Below are 13,428 nucleotides of genomic sequence, written 5' to 3'. Positions count from 1 at the left end.
CTTCAAATCTTAAGGCTGAAGTTTTCAAAGCAAATGTTGGAAGATGTTGGCTGCAGACACAGGGATTGTAGAAGAATGGTTATCAGAATTTAAGGTAATATATTATCTTTGACAATCAATGTTGATTTTCTAGAATTAAATATCAGCTGTTTTTCCTTCATGATTTCTGTAATTCATGCACAGCAGTTCCTCTGCGCATGCACATGCACTCTTCAAGAATGTTCCAGAGTTTTAAGGCCTTTACGGCACCATCCCAGTATGCATACTCCTCCACCCAATAGGTACTCCTCAGTTCCCTTTTAACCGCAGCTGAGGTAGCATCTTGCAAGTGTTCCATTGGATGGCATATGCCAGTCACGCTTTCTCGGATATCCTGTCTCACAAGATTATTAGATTAAATGTATGAGTAGATGGGGGTATCATTTATGTGTAATCTTAGTACTACAGATTTGTTAATAATGCCAGAGATTTATTAATAATTCCCATTCTGTTGCTTGTGTAGGATTAGGTGCAAAATGTAAATGGGTGAAAATCCAATACATTTGAACCTGTTTTTAAAATTTAAAATAATAAAATCGTATTTATAGTAGGTTGTTCTCAATTCATACAATCCAGTATTTGTCTTTGAAATTTTAGTAAACATTATACTGATCTGTTGTAAAAATAAAAAAGATAAATATAAAAAGCAGAAGTGCCAAGAGAAAGATGATAGTGCAGTATAATCCTGTGTGTGTTTACTCAGAAGTAAATTCTTGATCTCCTTGTCTGAGTTTCTGTTTAACATTCAACTAGTTTTAAAGCAAGGTAGTTTTATATGTAGCTTTTAAACCAAGCTATATCAATATAAAATTATTTTTATTTGAGGCTTGTTTTATGCCTAGTGGGGGAGGGGAAGGATGTTAGATTTAGCACAGCTACTTTGGACTCTACTACAAGATCAAACAACCACCAAGGATAAAAGACATAGATTTAGTATTAAAGTGCAAAGCTGAAGGATTTATTTTCAATATCAGATCTGAACTGAACTTCGTAGTACTTTCACAGATACTAAATCCACTCCGATTTACACCTTGCTTTCTTTGAAGTAATTTAGCTGGAAGACGTTACTGCTGGTATTGTTAAACAGTTGGGAGTCAGAACTCCTTGATGAACTACTATAAGTCTGGGCCCAGACAGGTTCGCCACCAGTGCCTTGGAGAGAAATACAACTTAAAAATCTGGGATTAATAACTATGTAGGATTAGAGATAATTGACTTGTTGGCACAAGCCATCTTTCAGAGAGACTTTCCCTTAGTGATTGGCTATCTGAGAGGGATTTTTAATAGAGTGTTGTGACTTGTTTTGAACGTGGTTTTGGTGTTGGTTTTGTTTATAATTTTTAGTGTGGCTTTTGTTTGATTCTTTTAAAATATTTGTATACTTACTGTATTCAGCTTTTAAATATTGCTTTTTCAATGACGTAGGCCACCTTGGGTCCTTTTTAAGGAGAAAAGAAGGGTAAAAATCCTTAAATAAAATAAAATAATTTTAATTATTATTAATAGAAGAGAGCAAATGAATGCACGAATGTTTATTCTGCAAGGATAAGTATATGTTGGTTGACTATATATATCAAATATTTTTCGTTAGACCGTGCCAGAAGCATCGATACCAAGCTACGCTAAAAATCTGAAAGACAAGATTTCTCTCGTTTCATCTCTTTATAAAGTTATTCAGGACCTACAAAGTGAGGTAGGTGAATGTGTCCATAGTTTAATTTGAGAATAGAATAAATGCTTGAATAAATGATGCAGTAGATGGAAGTTTGGTGTTGAAGATGAAACAGCAAAATGCACAATCCTGTTCCCTGCTTCAAATTACCTTATTCTAGATTTTCATGGTATTTTTGGTTTGTGAAACTACTGTACAGTACCTTGTATATTACCACTTTATAGTCATGGAAACTAGAAAGTTGGATTTTAAAGTTTCTTCTCAATGATGCCCCACTAGATATGAAGTTAAATGCATTTAAAAAAATGTCAAAAGTCTCTGGGAAGCTGATTATTATTACTGGAATTATGGGAAGTGTGGCTTATCTCTTTCTTCCCTTGTTACAGTCCTGAATTTAATTATACATCTTCCTCTTCATTACTGGGGAAACAGCTGTACCAATTAAATTAAATTAAATTAAACCAAGGTGGCTAAACATTAATGTAAAATTTGATAATAGTTACTTCTGAAAAGTGAAAAATGGTACCTTTTTTTATAAAGCAGGAAACTACATCTTCTGGGGATGTGTTCAACTGCTAACAAATAATACATGCTTTTATTTCAGCTGCTGGAGCCAGTCTGTCACCAGCTATTTGAATTTTATCGCAGTGGTGAGGAACTTCTGTTACAATTTACACTACAGTTTCTTCCAGAACTGATCTGGTGCTATCTTGCTGTTTCTGCCAGTAAAGATCTACAAAGCAGTGGCTGCATAGAAGCACTTCTTCTAGGAGTCTATAACTTGGTTTGTATTAACTTCTGACAAATTAATTAAATTCACGTGTTAACATCTTGGATTTATTGCATTGCATGTTTATTGGTTTTACTGTATTTAGAGTAGACCTTTGGTATAGATGGATGGGGTATATATCTAAATAAATAAATAGATAGATAGATAGATAGATAGATAGATAGATAGATAGATAGATAGATAGATAGATAGATAGATAGATAGATAGATAGATAGATAGATAGATAGATAGATAAATTTCTCTTGAGACAAAGTGCAAATGTCTATAGGATATTGCTGTCTTGTTTGATTGTACCTATACTTTTGACAAGTTGGCATTAGCATACAGCTTTTCTGGGATGGATAAAAATCTAAATAATGAGCACACACTAATGTTGCATTTCTTTGGGCTGATGTTAGTTGGACTTAGCAATTGCTTCTTTTTCCTACATAGTAGGATGAAAAAGCTGGGCTAAAATTGTTGAGCTCCATGGTATCTGGTATCATTCTGTGGGTTGGACTTTGCTTGCTCTTAAATTAAAAGAAATAAATGAGAAGATGGGGGGATATAGGTTTAAGTCTCTAAGGTTACCTTGGGCAAGTGAGACACTCTTAGCCTGACATACGTCATAGATTTGTTATGAGGTGAGCAGGGGAGATAGATATGCTGCCTTGACTTCAGTGAGGGAAATACAGTATGTAAATGTCACAAATTAATAAATATGTGTCTGTTAATGTATACATGTATAGCCTGAGCACAGAAAGAAGAGAGAAATTGTACAGTATATCTTTTGAGTGGCAGAAAAGACGGTTCAGTGCTGTGTAAAACGGGTGGATAAAATGTGTGTTACTACCAGCCAGTGTTAATGGAACAGTTCTACAAAATGAAATTCCACAAGTAAATAATATGTTTTAACAGACTAAAAAGCACCCTTATTTACTGTGTTTTCCATATATAAGACCCCCTCACTTTTCTAACCCAAAATGTCTTTCTTTGCAAGAAAGTGAAGAAGGGAAGGCAGGGATTCCTGATTTCTCCCTCCACTTTCTTGGGAAGAAAGTGCTTTCCCTCTCCACTTCCTTTTCAAAAACTGGACCCCTTACTACCATGTATAAAACAACCCAGAGTAGTGGTTTGTCCACTAAATGGGAGGGGTACAAGTTTAAGCAAACAAACAAAGAAATAAAAATGAAGTGAGGTATACAGATATGCTGAAATATAAATTGTGATGGCATTAAAACTATTTTCATTTCTTAGGTAAAGAAGATAAGATGTGCATTAAACCCATTATTTACAGTTCTGAATAGAGATGGGGGTATTCGTATATGAATACGAATATCCTCGCATAGGTGGAAATAACGAGGGTCTGGCCACGTGGGGCCGGACTGGCTCCATGGACGCTTCCTAACACACCGTTGTCTACAGTTACCTACTCCTGCATGAGGCGGAATGACAACCTTCTCTGCCAGGTTGCAGAATGTGGAGAATGGCACAATAGGAAGCCTCCGCAGAGCCAGTGGCAGTGGCGAAGTCATGAGTGGACAGTCTGGCCCCATGGGGCCGGACCGTCGTTATTTCCACCTGTATGGGGATATTCATATGCAAATACAACCATCTGAATAAAATTAAACAAATAATTTAGACAAGATTGGGCTTGATTTTCATCTGTTGTTCCACTTGAAAAAGTGTCTACATACTAGCTGTAGAGTGCATTTTTCGTGAGTTGTGGTAAATGAGAAGAATAAAGATATGCTTGTTTTCATAGCACATTCTCCTATAAATACAAATTTTCATTCATGTTTCCACTCAGCAGTTTCATTCATGATGAAGAAAGAATGGGATGAGAAGCTTGCTGAAGTGAATTTTATAGAATATGATATAACTTTCATTTTTTATGGTTTACAGGAAATAGTTGACAAAGATGGCCACAGTAGGGTGTTAAGTTTTACAATTCCATCCTTATCTAAACCTTCAGTATATCATGAAGTAAGTTGAATAATTATTTATTACGTATATGCTTTTGTTGTGTTCTCTCCTATAAGAACTTAATCTGGCCTTGATTTTGTCATACAAGGGCTGGCATCTTTTGGCCCATTTGTGACTGCTACTCTTTATCAATTTTCATTTTTAGCTCTGTTGGCTCACTATTTGTGGAGGTTATCTTCTGTCCTCACTGTAAGCCCTTTCATAAAAATGTGCAGGCAATGTAACTACTTGCTGGACCTTAAAGTAACCAGCGCTTTATAGAACCAACATGAATGCAGAAGGATAGAATTTTGTAAAATTTTGGACTAACAGTCTGAAAATATCCTTAGTGCTTAGTGCAATCAGAATAATGTGGGACAGAGTGGGGATTCACTCTAGCACCTTTGTCACTGTTTGCATCACCTAATGCGAACTGGAAAAGTTCACAATAGAGAACTAGCTACTAGTAGGAGATTCTCATGCAGTTTGGAATCCTACCGAAAAAGAACAAGGTCATCAGGTAAATGAAGTATTTACTGTTCCTCATAATGCAATAAGCATAGGAGTTAAGACACCCAAACAGGACTATTTTGAGAAGCGAATGCCCATAATTGATTAGAGTGTAAACACCTGGAAACAGACCATCACCTCTAAATAATTAGATTTGGTTCAATTAGATATTTATAGTTGAAGTAGGAAGCACATAAGATTAGTGGACTCATTTGCTGATCTCAAGTACTGCTAAATTTTTGCACATTTATGGGGGCATCTTGAAGCATGGGGTAAACTAGAAGGAGCTGTTGAATCTTTCCCCATACTTCGCTCTTAGTTTTTTTTTTTATCATGATGCATCTACAAAGCTAATAGTCATTCCTGTTAGAATAACATCAGGTCTCTTTAAAATAATTTAAAAGAGGTAAAAGAAAGCTTCTTTTCCTCTTTCCTGCCTGCCTGTATTTTCCAATGGCTCTTCCTCTCCTCATCACGTCACAGGGATCTACCATGATATCCAGGTGTGCACTAAATTTTAACTGGAATGGTATTTCTTTTACCATACAGTGGGGTCTTGACTTGAGAACTTAATCCGTATTGGAAGGCGGTTCTCAAGTCAAAATGTTCTCAAGTCAAATCTGCATTTCCCATAGGAATGCATTGAAAACCATTTGTTCCGTATCTGCTCTTTTCCGTCCATAGAAACTAATGGGAAGCTGCTATTCCGCCTTCGACCACTAGAGGGGGATATTTTGTTTGTTTTTTTCTTAGGTCAAGAAAGGTTCAGGGAAGGCAGGGAAAATACAGTCCAGGCAGTACCAGGCAGTCTGAAGACTCCCAATCCACTCTCTAAACGCTGGGAGGAGTGAGGAAGCAGACAGGCACCCTTTTCACTGGCCAACAGTTAACTGAAAGTTCAAATTTTGCACTTTCCCTGCCTCCCACGTGGTTTTTTTCAGTTCTTAACTCAAATCTAAGTACTTAAGTCAAGTCAATATTTTCCTATGAGAGCGGTTCTTAAGTCAAAATGTTCTTAACTCAAGCCGTTCTTAAGTCAAGACCCCACTGTACTTTAATACTCCTGCTGCCTACATAGTAGATACCACATATTCCTCTGTTAAATTATAATAATATTTAGACATGGGGGTATTCGTATCCATATACAAAATACGAATACCCCCGCACAGGTGGAGTTAATGAGGATCTGGGTCCATGGGGCCAGACAGTTGACGCGCTGTTGCAGCAGAGACCACGCTCCTGTCCTATCGCTCCAGTGATCGTGATAGCTGAGCCACTCCTGGCAGAAGGCAGGATGACAAGCCTCTCTGCCAGGTCGAAGAATGGCTTGGTGATCGCGATCTGTGGTGTGGTAGAATGGGAGCGCGGACCCCGTAGCATTAGTGCATTGGTGAGTGGACTCTCATTATCTCCACCTATGGAGGGGTATTCATATTTGTATACATCTGTTAGGCAGTATCACTGTATGCACATTTGAAAGATTATTACTATACAAATACGAATACCCCATCTCTAGTAATAATCTTTCAGATGTGCATACAGTGATCCTTTTAGGTTGTAAAACTATCTGTTGTTTATATTCAATAGCTTTATTCTTTAGATTGCTTTAGAAGTTCTGTATTACCTCAGTCATAATCAAGTGTTTGTTTTCTTTAGCCTTCCAGTATTGGTTCCATGGCTCTTACTGAGGGTGCTCTATCTCAACATGGTTTATCCAGGGTTGTATACAGTGGACCTCATTTACAGAGGGAGATGTTAACAGCACAAAACAGGTAAAATGCCTGAATATTTCCATGCTAAAGAAAATAAAAATAAAAACCTGCATCCATTATAACCTATGTTTTAAAAGTATAGATAGTGGTAGCGTCTTGTTATGATGAAAACTTTGTGTTTTGTCCTTGAGAATATTGAGCCTTTTGTATTTTCCAGTTAATCTGAATTCTTTCTTTGTTTACAGATTTGAAGTATTGACATTCCTTTTGTTGCGTTATAATGCTGCCTTATGTTATATGCCAGCAGTTTCTCTTCAGTCATTATGTCAGATCTGCTCAAGGTAATTTTCTCTCTTGCCTGAAAGAAACTCAAAGTAGATATAAGTTGCAATCCTGTAGGAGTCCCTGGAAAAACATAGAAGATTATATTAAAAAACATAGTCTTGGACAGGTTAAAGCTTAATATATCATTGCAGAGATATATTAAGCAAAGAACAATGACTGGATGCTCCCTGCATCGTTCTGCCTTTGCTTCCACTCAGAACGGAAAGCTTTTCAAGTATATGAAACAAGTATCTGAAGTGATGAGAAACTGTGATTTAATTTTTCGTTGCTATTGTTCCCTTTGAGTAAATTATGCAGATGACCACAAACAAGTACAGTTATTGAGAAAGCTTAGGTGACAACATTGAAGAGAGATTCTTGCCACAGCTGCAAAGCTCTTCTCTTTCAAGAAGATGGAATATGGCACTGAATTTTAAACTTAGCTTTCATTTTGAATAGTTAATTTAGGCATATTGGGTTAAGCTGTGAGCAGAAGACAAAAATGTGTAAGAGTTCATAGAACAGCATTACTGCAAAAATGAGTGGAAGACTTTTTGTAGTGTGGAGGCACTGTGTATTATAGTATAAGAAATATTAGCATTTTGGAAGTGAGGAAACTTATATCACCTTACATCAGAGCTTGCAGAGGTAAAGAATTTCCCACAAATTTAGAGTTAATATTTTGCTAAATTGTAAACAGCACTAGCAGAAGAGCTCCATAGGATCCAGCCCACGATAAATTTACAGTTGGGTTCTGAAAGAAGCATGAGTAGGCATTGTCAAGTGTATATGTGTATTAATATGTGTTCATTAAGTGACAGAAGAGCAAATGATTATTAGAGTTATTATGAACTTGACATGAAAAGAACACTGATGTTTCAAATTCTGAGGCTGCTATTCTTTCATTTGATGATGCATAAACCTCTGTGCCAGGCTCCTCCACCTAAACAGAGAAGTAAGAGGCATAGTGACTCTTTCACAACTGATCTCTCCATATCTGAAAGAATGAAACCACAAAGTTCATGAATAATGAAAGTAGTTGTATAATTGTGATGGGGTCATTTTGCAAGACCATGAGAATAGTCTTCACCTATTTACGTTTCCAGGCCTTTCAGCAACCTTCTTCCTTCCATCAGTTTCCATCACATATCCTGGTTTCTTGGACTTCATTGATCACTGATAATCTGTACAGCAGAAGATGGGAGGATGATTTGTGAGACAGGATAACATTAGGATATTGAAGTAATGCCTTCTGTTTAGAGTTGGGGAAAAGATGTAAAAAGCTTCACTGTTAACACATGTAGTTTTTCATGAAGCGTCTCTTTATATGACTGAATAAATAAGCCTTCCTTTAACACTAAGAATTTCTCTTGGAATGCCTGTGATTCTAGAAGAAAATGGTACAGATTTTTAAAGAGAGTTTGTTTAAAGTAAAAATTGTATTATGTTTACTTAAAGGTTAAGATTAGGATAACCAGTGTGTTAAAGTGACATATAGTGGGGATTCTGGTTTGTACTTTCTTTTCATTTAAGATAACTAGTTTCTTCTTTGTGGCCTCTGTGAATGCACACAAATGGGTTGTTCTGCACCTGCGCTGAACGTCTCAGAAGATTCTAGAGCTTAAAAGTACATGATTAGTGGCACGTTCCTCCGTAGAGCACATGCTCCGCCCACCCAAGATTCCCCTCAGTTCCTTTTTTCCGCCAAGCTGTGTGGATGTCCGGAAAGATAGAGCTGTTCATTGAGTGACTATATTACTACTTCCTATTCTAATCAACACTTTAAATTAATCATTCTTATTTTCTAATCAACTAATCAACGTTTCCCCTGTGAGTTAGTTCTATTTTTATCTATCACCATTTTTGGCTTCCCATCCCCTCCCCCATTCTCTACAAACCGTTTTTCCGTCTGGTTTCCCACTTTTTATATGGCCTCGCCAGGCTGGTCAAGTGGTGTGCTGTTGATTGAACAAAATACCCTTGACGGACACGCACGACCAGTGCCTTTTTTGCTTGGGCAACCAACATCCAACCCACTCCTGTGCAACCTGTAAAAAACTGACTAAGCTGGCACTTAAACTTAGTCTTCAGAGGCTCAGGTCTTACCTTTGCGAGACAGCTGTGAATCCTCCCTCAGCTTCTGTGGAGATGGCGAGATCTCCAGACCCGATGGTCGAGAGGCAAACTCAATCCTAGCCTGCTCCCAACCCCATGACTCCTTCTCCTTGGTGTAAGGAGACCTCTGACAAGGCAAAGTCCACATCGAAGCAACAATCAATATCACTGTCGAAGACTTCGGCCCAAGCCCATGAGACATCTAAGAAAAAGAAAGAGAAATCTAGTACAAGAAAGACTAAATGAGTTAAATCAGTCCATATCGAGCCTCCACAAGCAACTCTACCTTTACCAATTCTGGAGGAATCCTCGAGGGGCTCATGGCGCAACATCTGAGAGGGAGGAACTGCAACTAACAGTGGCTCAGGTCCCGGTGTCGACCGGTAGCCTATCTCCTTATGCTGGCTTCTCAATGGCTGATGTACCAGCCAGCCAGGCCTTGGCCCATTCTAGCCCTTCATCAGGGTGGGCAATTGAGATTCAACTCTCAGGATCAGAGTCCTCACACTGCTCCCCCGAAAACACTGGGAAAAGCGTAAACACATCTCGCCTCCTCTGCATGTCCCTTTGTATGGATAGTATTATCATTACTACTAGCTTCCATGGTATCATCTTTTTGACGTGGATGAAATATATCAATATTATGACCCTTATCTGATGGAGACGCACCCAGAACAATTTTATTACGATGACCCAAAATGTAAGATATGCATTACCGTACCAACAGGTATATTCCTTATCACAATCCCTTTCACCACCACAGCATCGACACCGCTCGCAGCAATTGGTACCAGCCTTCCCTCCACCTCCGGTCCCCCCCAAGCCAACTCTAAAGCATTTGATATCGACATCTCACATCGACTATTCAAAACAATCTGGACACTCCTCCAAGCACCAACAATCAGTTCAGGTGGCAACTACATTCACAGGTCCCCATCCGTCAACAGAATCAGAATCACATCCATCATGTTCTTCCTTCAGAGTCCAACCTCCTCCTACATTTCATCCCTTGCAGTACCAACAGTATCCATAGATTTCAGATTCCAACTCACCACTTTTGATACCAGTTTCAAACTAGATTAAACCCATTTTTTTTGGTTCAGGCAAAATATAACAATGGGTCCTTTTTATTATTAAATACAATTTTATTGAATTTGAATCTCTTCCACCCATAGTAGAAATTAAAACTACCCCATACTCTGTAGTTCTTCAAGAAGTTTCTTCACTTCTTCAGAAAAATGCCATAATTAAAGTACCTTCACTTGATCTGTACAATGGTTTCTATTCAAGATATTTCACAGTCCCTAAAAAAGATGGAGGACTTCGTCCCATCCTTGATATCTGACACCTCAACAAATTCATTCGACCCCGAAGATTTAGAATGTTGACCCTAGACACTGTTATCCCTCTACTTTCGCAGGGAGACTGGTTTGTTGTGATCGACCTACAAGATGCTTATTTCCATACTTTGATTAATCCATATCATCAAAAATTTCTCAGATTCCAATTCAACAACATCGCATACAATTCTGCTCCCTGTCATTCAGTCTATCTACGGCACCGAGGACTTTCACAGAGTGCATGGTACCAGTCGCAGTGCATCTTCGACTCCAGGGTATAAACATCTAGCCGTATATGGACAACTGGCTGATAGTTGCGACATCATACCACAAGGCCATAAGAGCTACAACCATCGTGCTTGACACACTTCAAAGCCTTGGACTCAGGGTGAACTTTACAAAATTGCACCTCGAGCCAACACCATCACTTATATCGGAGTCCTCTATGACTCCTTACAAGCCAGGGCATTCATTCCTCAAGAACGAATTAAAAAATTAAAGAAGGCCATTCGACCCTTCTGATCTCGAGCTTCCATACGAGCCCATCATGTCCAACGCCTCCTCAGGCTTATGGCATCTACAACATCAGTGATTCAGCATGCCCGACTCAAAATGAGGTCGCTCCAGTCATGGTACCTGCCCCTATTCAACCCAGTGACAGACCACCCATCCATGCGGTTAACAGTGACACCAGAGTTAGCCAAACAACTCACTTGGTGGACATCAATGTCGAACCTTCTTGTTGGACGACCCTTCTTGTTCTTCCAGCTGACGGAGCAAGTCACCACCAATGCCAGCCCGTCTGGAATGGGGGGGCACACTGTCTTCACTACAGGACTCATGGCCTATGGACGAATCAAGAACATTCACTTCACATCAATCATCTTGAGCTCTTAGTGATTATTAGAGTTTTCCATGCTTTTCTCCCAATCATCGATGGTCGAGTAGTGCAATTCACCATGGACAATACCACAGCTCTATATTATGTGAACAAGCATGGAGGCATCCATTCTTTATCCCTCCTGTACTTTGCTATCGACCTGTGGAATGGTGCTATCAACATCACATCTTCCCAATAACAATGCACATTTCCACAGATGAGAACTACATAGCAGATCACCTCAGCCGTATGACATCGTGAACACACGAGTGGTCTTTGAACAGTAAAGTCTTCGACCAACTTTGCCTTCAATGGGGAACACCATCCATCAATGCCTTCGCTTCAAGTGCGAATGCCAAATGCTGCGTCTATTGCTCTTGAGCCAGAGCAGACGAGAACTCCATTAGGGACACGTTCATGACAGATTGGGACAGGGAATTACTCTATCTTTGCCCACCAGTATCACTCATTCAACAGGCAATAAGTTGAATTCAACATTTCCAATCAAATGCAATCCTCCTAACTCCCTGGTGGCTGAGGCAACCATGGTTCACCTACCTCAGATTGATGTTGATGGACTTGTTCCATCTTCCTCTGGTTCCTGACCTTCTGACACAAGATGGTGGGATGGTTTACCATCCAGACATTCCGTGATTGAATCTGACAGCTTGGAGGATACTCCCGCCTTGAAGCATGTTTTAGATCGAGTTTGAAAGCCTTCAACTCAGCTCCTATATGCAAACAAATGGAAAGCTTTCCTTGCCTTCCCTGAAACAAATAACCTACCTGCAGTACCTGTCTCTTTGAAGACACTACTCACCTTTTTATTCAATCTCTCCTAATTTGGACTAACTCATTCCACTTTAAAGGTCTATATCTCAGCCATCGTTGCCCATCAACCGGATAACTGTAAATCAGCAAAACTTCTTTCTCATCCTACAGTAAAAAAATTTCTCAAAGGACTCTATAACATTCGTCCACCATGGCAATGTATTATACCCCAATGGTCACTATAGATTGTCCTTAAGGCTCTCATGCGCTCACCTTTCCAACCGATGGGTTCTTCAAATCTTAAATTACTTTCTCTGAAGACATCTTTCCTAGTAGCCATAACATTAGCTAAAAGAGCCAGTGAACTTGCTTCTCTTCATTCTGATCCACCCTTTATCCAATTCCACCCAGACAAGATGACTTTGTATTTTGATATTTCTTTTCTGCCCAAGATTGTATCAGAGTTTCACCTAAATCAACCAATTATATTACCATCTTTTTTTCCATCACCATGAACTCCTCTAGAGCGCATGCTTCAAGATACTCTCTTGCCTTTTACATCAACAGAACCAAGGCTTTCAGGAAAACTAATAGACTTTTCCCATGTTTCCATGGTCCTCACAAAGGAGGGCCAGCCTCCTCACAATCCATTTCCAGATGGATTGTTCAAACCGTGTCCTTGGCATACGAACTGTCAGGCAAACCACCTCCTGATCATTTGACTGCACATTCCACTAGAGCACTGTCAACATCTACTGCCTTCCACCATGGAATCAAGATACCTCACATCTGCCGTGCTACAACATGGTCTACCCCATTGACCTTTGTCAGATACTACCATCTAGATGTCAGAGCACAGAGTGATGCTGGATTTGGCAGAGCTGTCTTGACATCCTTCCTATCATGACGTTCCACCATCCAGTAAGTGAAGCTTGCTAGTGACTCATTTCTGTGCATTCACAGAGGAAAGAAGAAAAAGAGGTTACCTGCCTGTAACCATAGTTCTTTGAGTGGTCCTTTGTGAATTCACACATCCCACCCATCCTCCCCTCTGTCTGTCACAGTTTATGTTAAATAACTTTTCTGCCTGGCAGACAGTTTTTAGGAACTGAGGGGAATCTTGGGTGGGCAGAGCATGTGCTCCACGGGGGAACGTTCCACTAATCATGTCCTTTTAAGCTCTAGAATCTTCTGAGACATTCAGCGCAGGAGCAGGACAACCCATTTGTGTGGATTCACAGAGGACCACTCAAAGAACTATGGTTACAGGTAGGTAACCTCTTTTTTTATTGTATATAGTGTTTTTGACCTGAGGATACCTTCAGTTTTA

At 39.3% G+C, this 13,428-nt stretch overlaps 1 protein-coding gene and 1 long non-coding RNA gene across 8 annotated transcripts in view; one reads left to right on the top strand and one right to left on the bottom strand.

The window, feature by feature from the left end:
* The window catches only part of HYCC1 (hyccin PI4KA lipid kinase complex subunit 1), a 53,397-nt gene that overhangs the window by 25,978 nt on the left and 13,991 nt on the right, over nucleotides 1-13,428 (top strand). For all 7 annotated transcript variants that reach the window (XR_013537206.1, XR_013537205.1, XM_020781176.3 and 4 more), the window contains 6 exons: nucleotides 15-94; nucleotides 1,631-1,732; nucleotides 2,316-2,495; nucleotides 4,387-4,467; nucleotides 6,613-6,728; nucleotides 6,914-7,009. Coding sequence is in view for 5 of the 7 variants with exons in the window: in XM_020781176.3 (XP_020636835.1) it covers nucleotides 44-94; nucleotides 1,631-1,732; nucleotides 2,316-2,495; nucleotides 4,387-4,467; nucleotides 6,613-6,728; nucleotides 6,914-7,009 (626 nt within the window). In the remaining 2 variants the exon portion in view is untranslated. The remainder of the gene's footprint in view (nucleotides 1-14; nucleotides 95-1,630; nucleotides 1,733-2,315; nucleotides 2,496-4,386; nucleotides 4,468-6,612; nucleotides 6,729-6,913; nucleotides 7,010-13,428) is intronic.
* Nucleotides 8,478-13,071, bottom strand: LOC144583442 (uncharacterized). Its single transcript, XR_013537207.1, has 2 exons — nucleotides 11,886-13,071; nucleotides 8,478-11,292 (listed from the first exon to the last, which is right to left on the bottom strand). It is a non-coding gene; the product is annotated as an uncharacterized LOC144583442 (long non-coding RNA).

The sequence above is a fragment of the Pogona vitticeps genome, chromosome 6 (assembly GCF_051106095.1).
Source record: "Pogona vitticeps strain Pit_001003342236 chromosome 6, PviZW2.1, whole genome shotgun sequence".
Taxonomy (NCBI): Eukaryota; Metazoa; Chordata; class Lepidosauria; order Squamata; family Agamidae; genus Pogona; species Pogona vitticeps.
The sequence above is the reverse complement of the archived record's forward strand: the minus strand, read 5'-3'. Positions and strand labels throughout refer to the sequence as shown.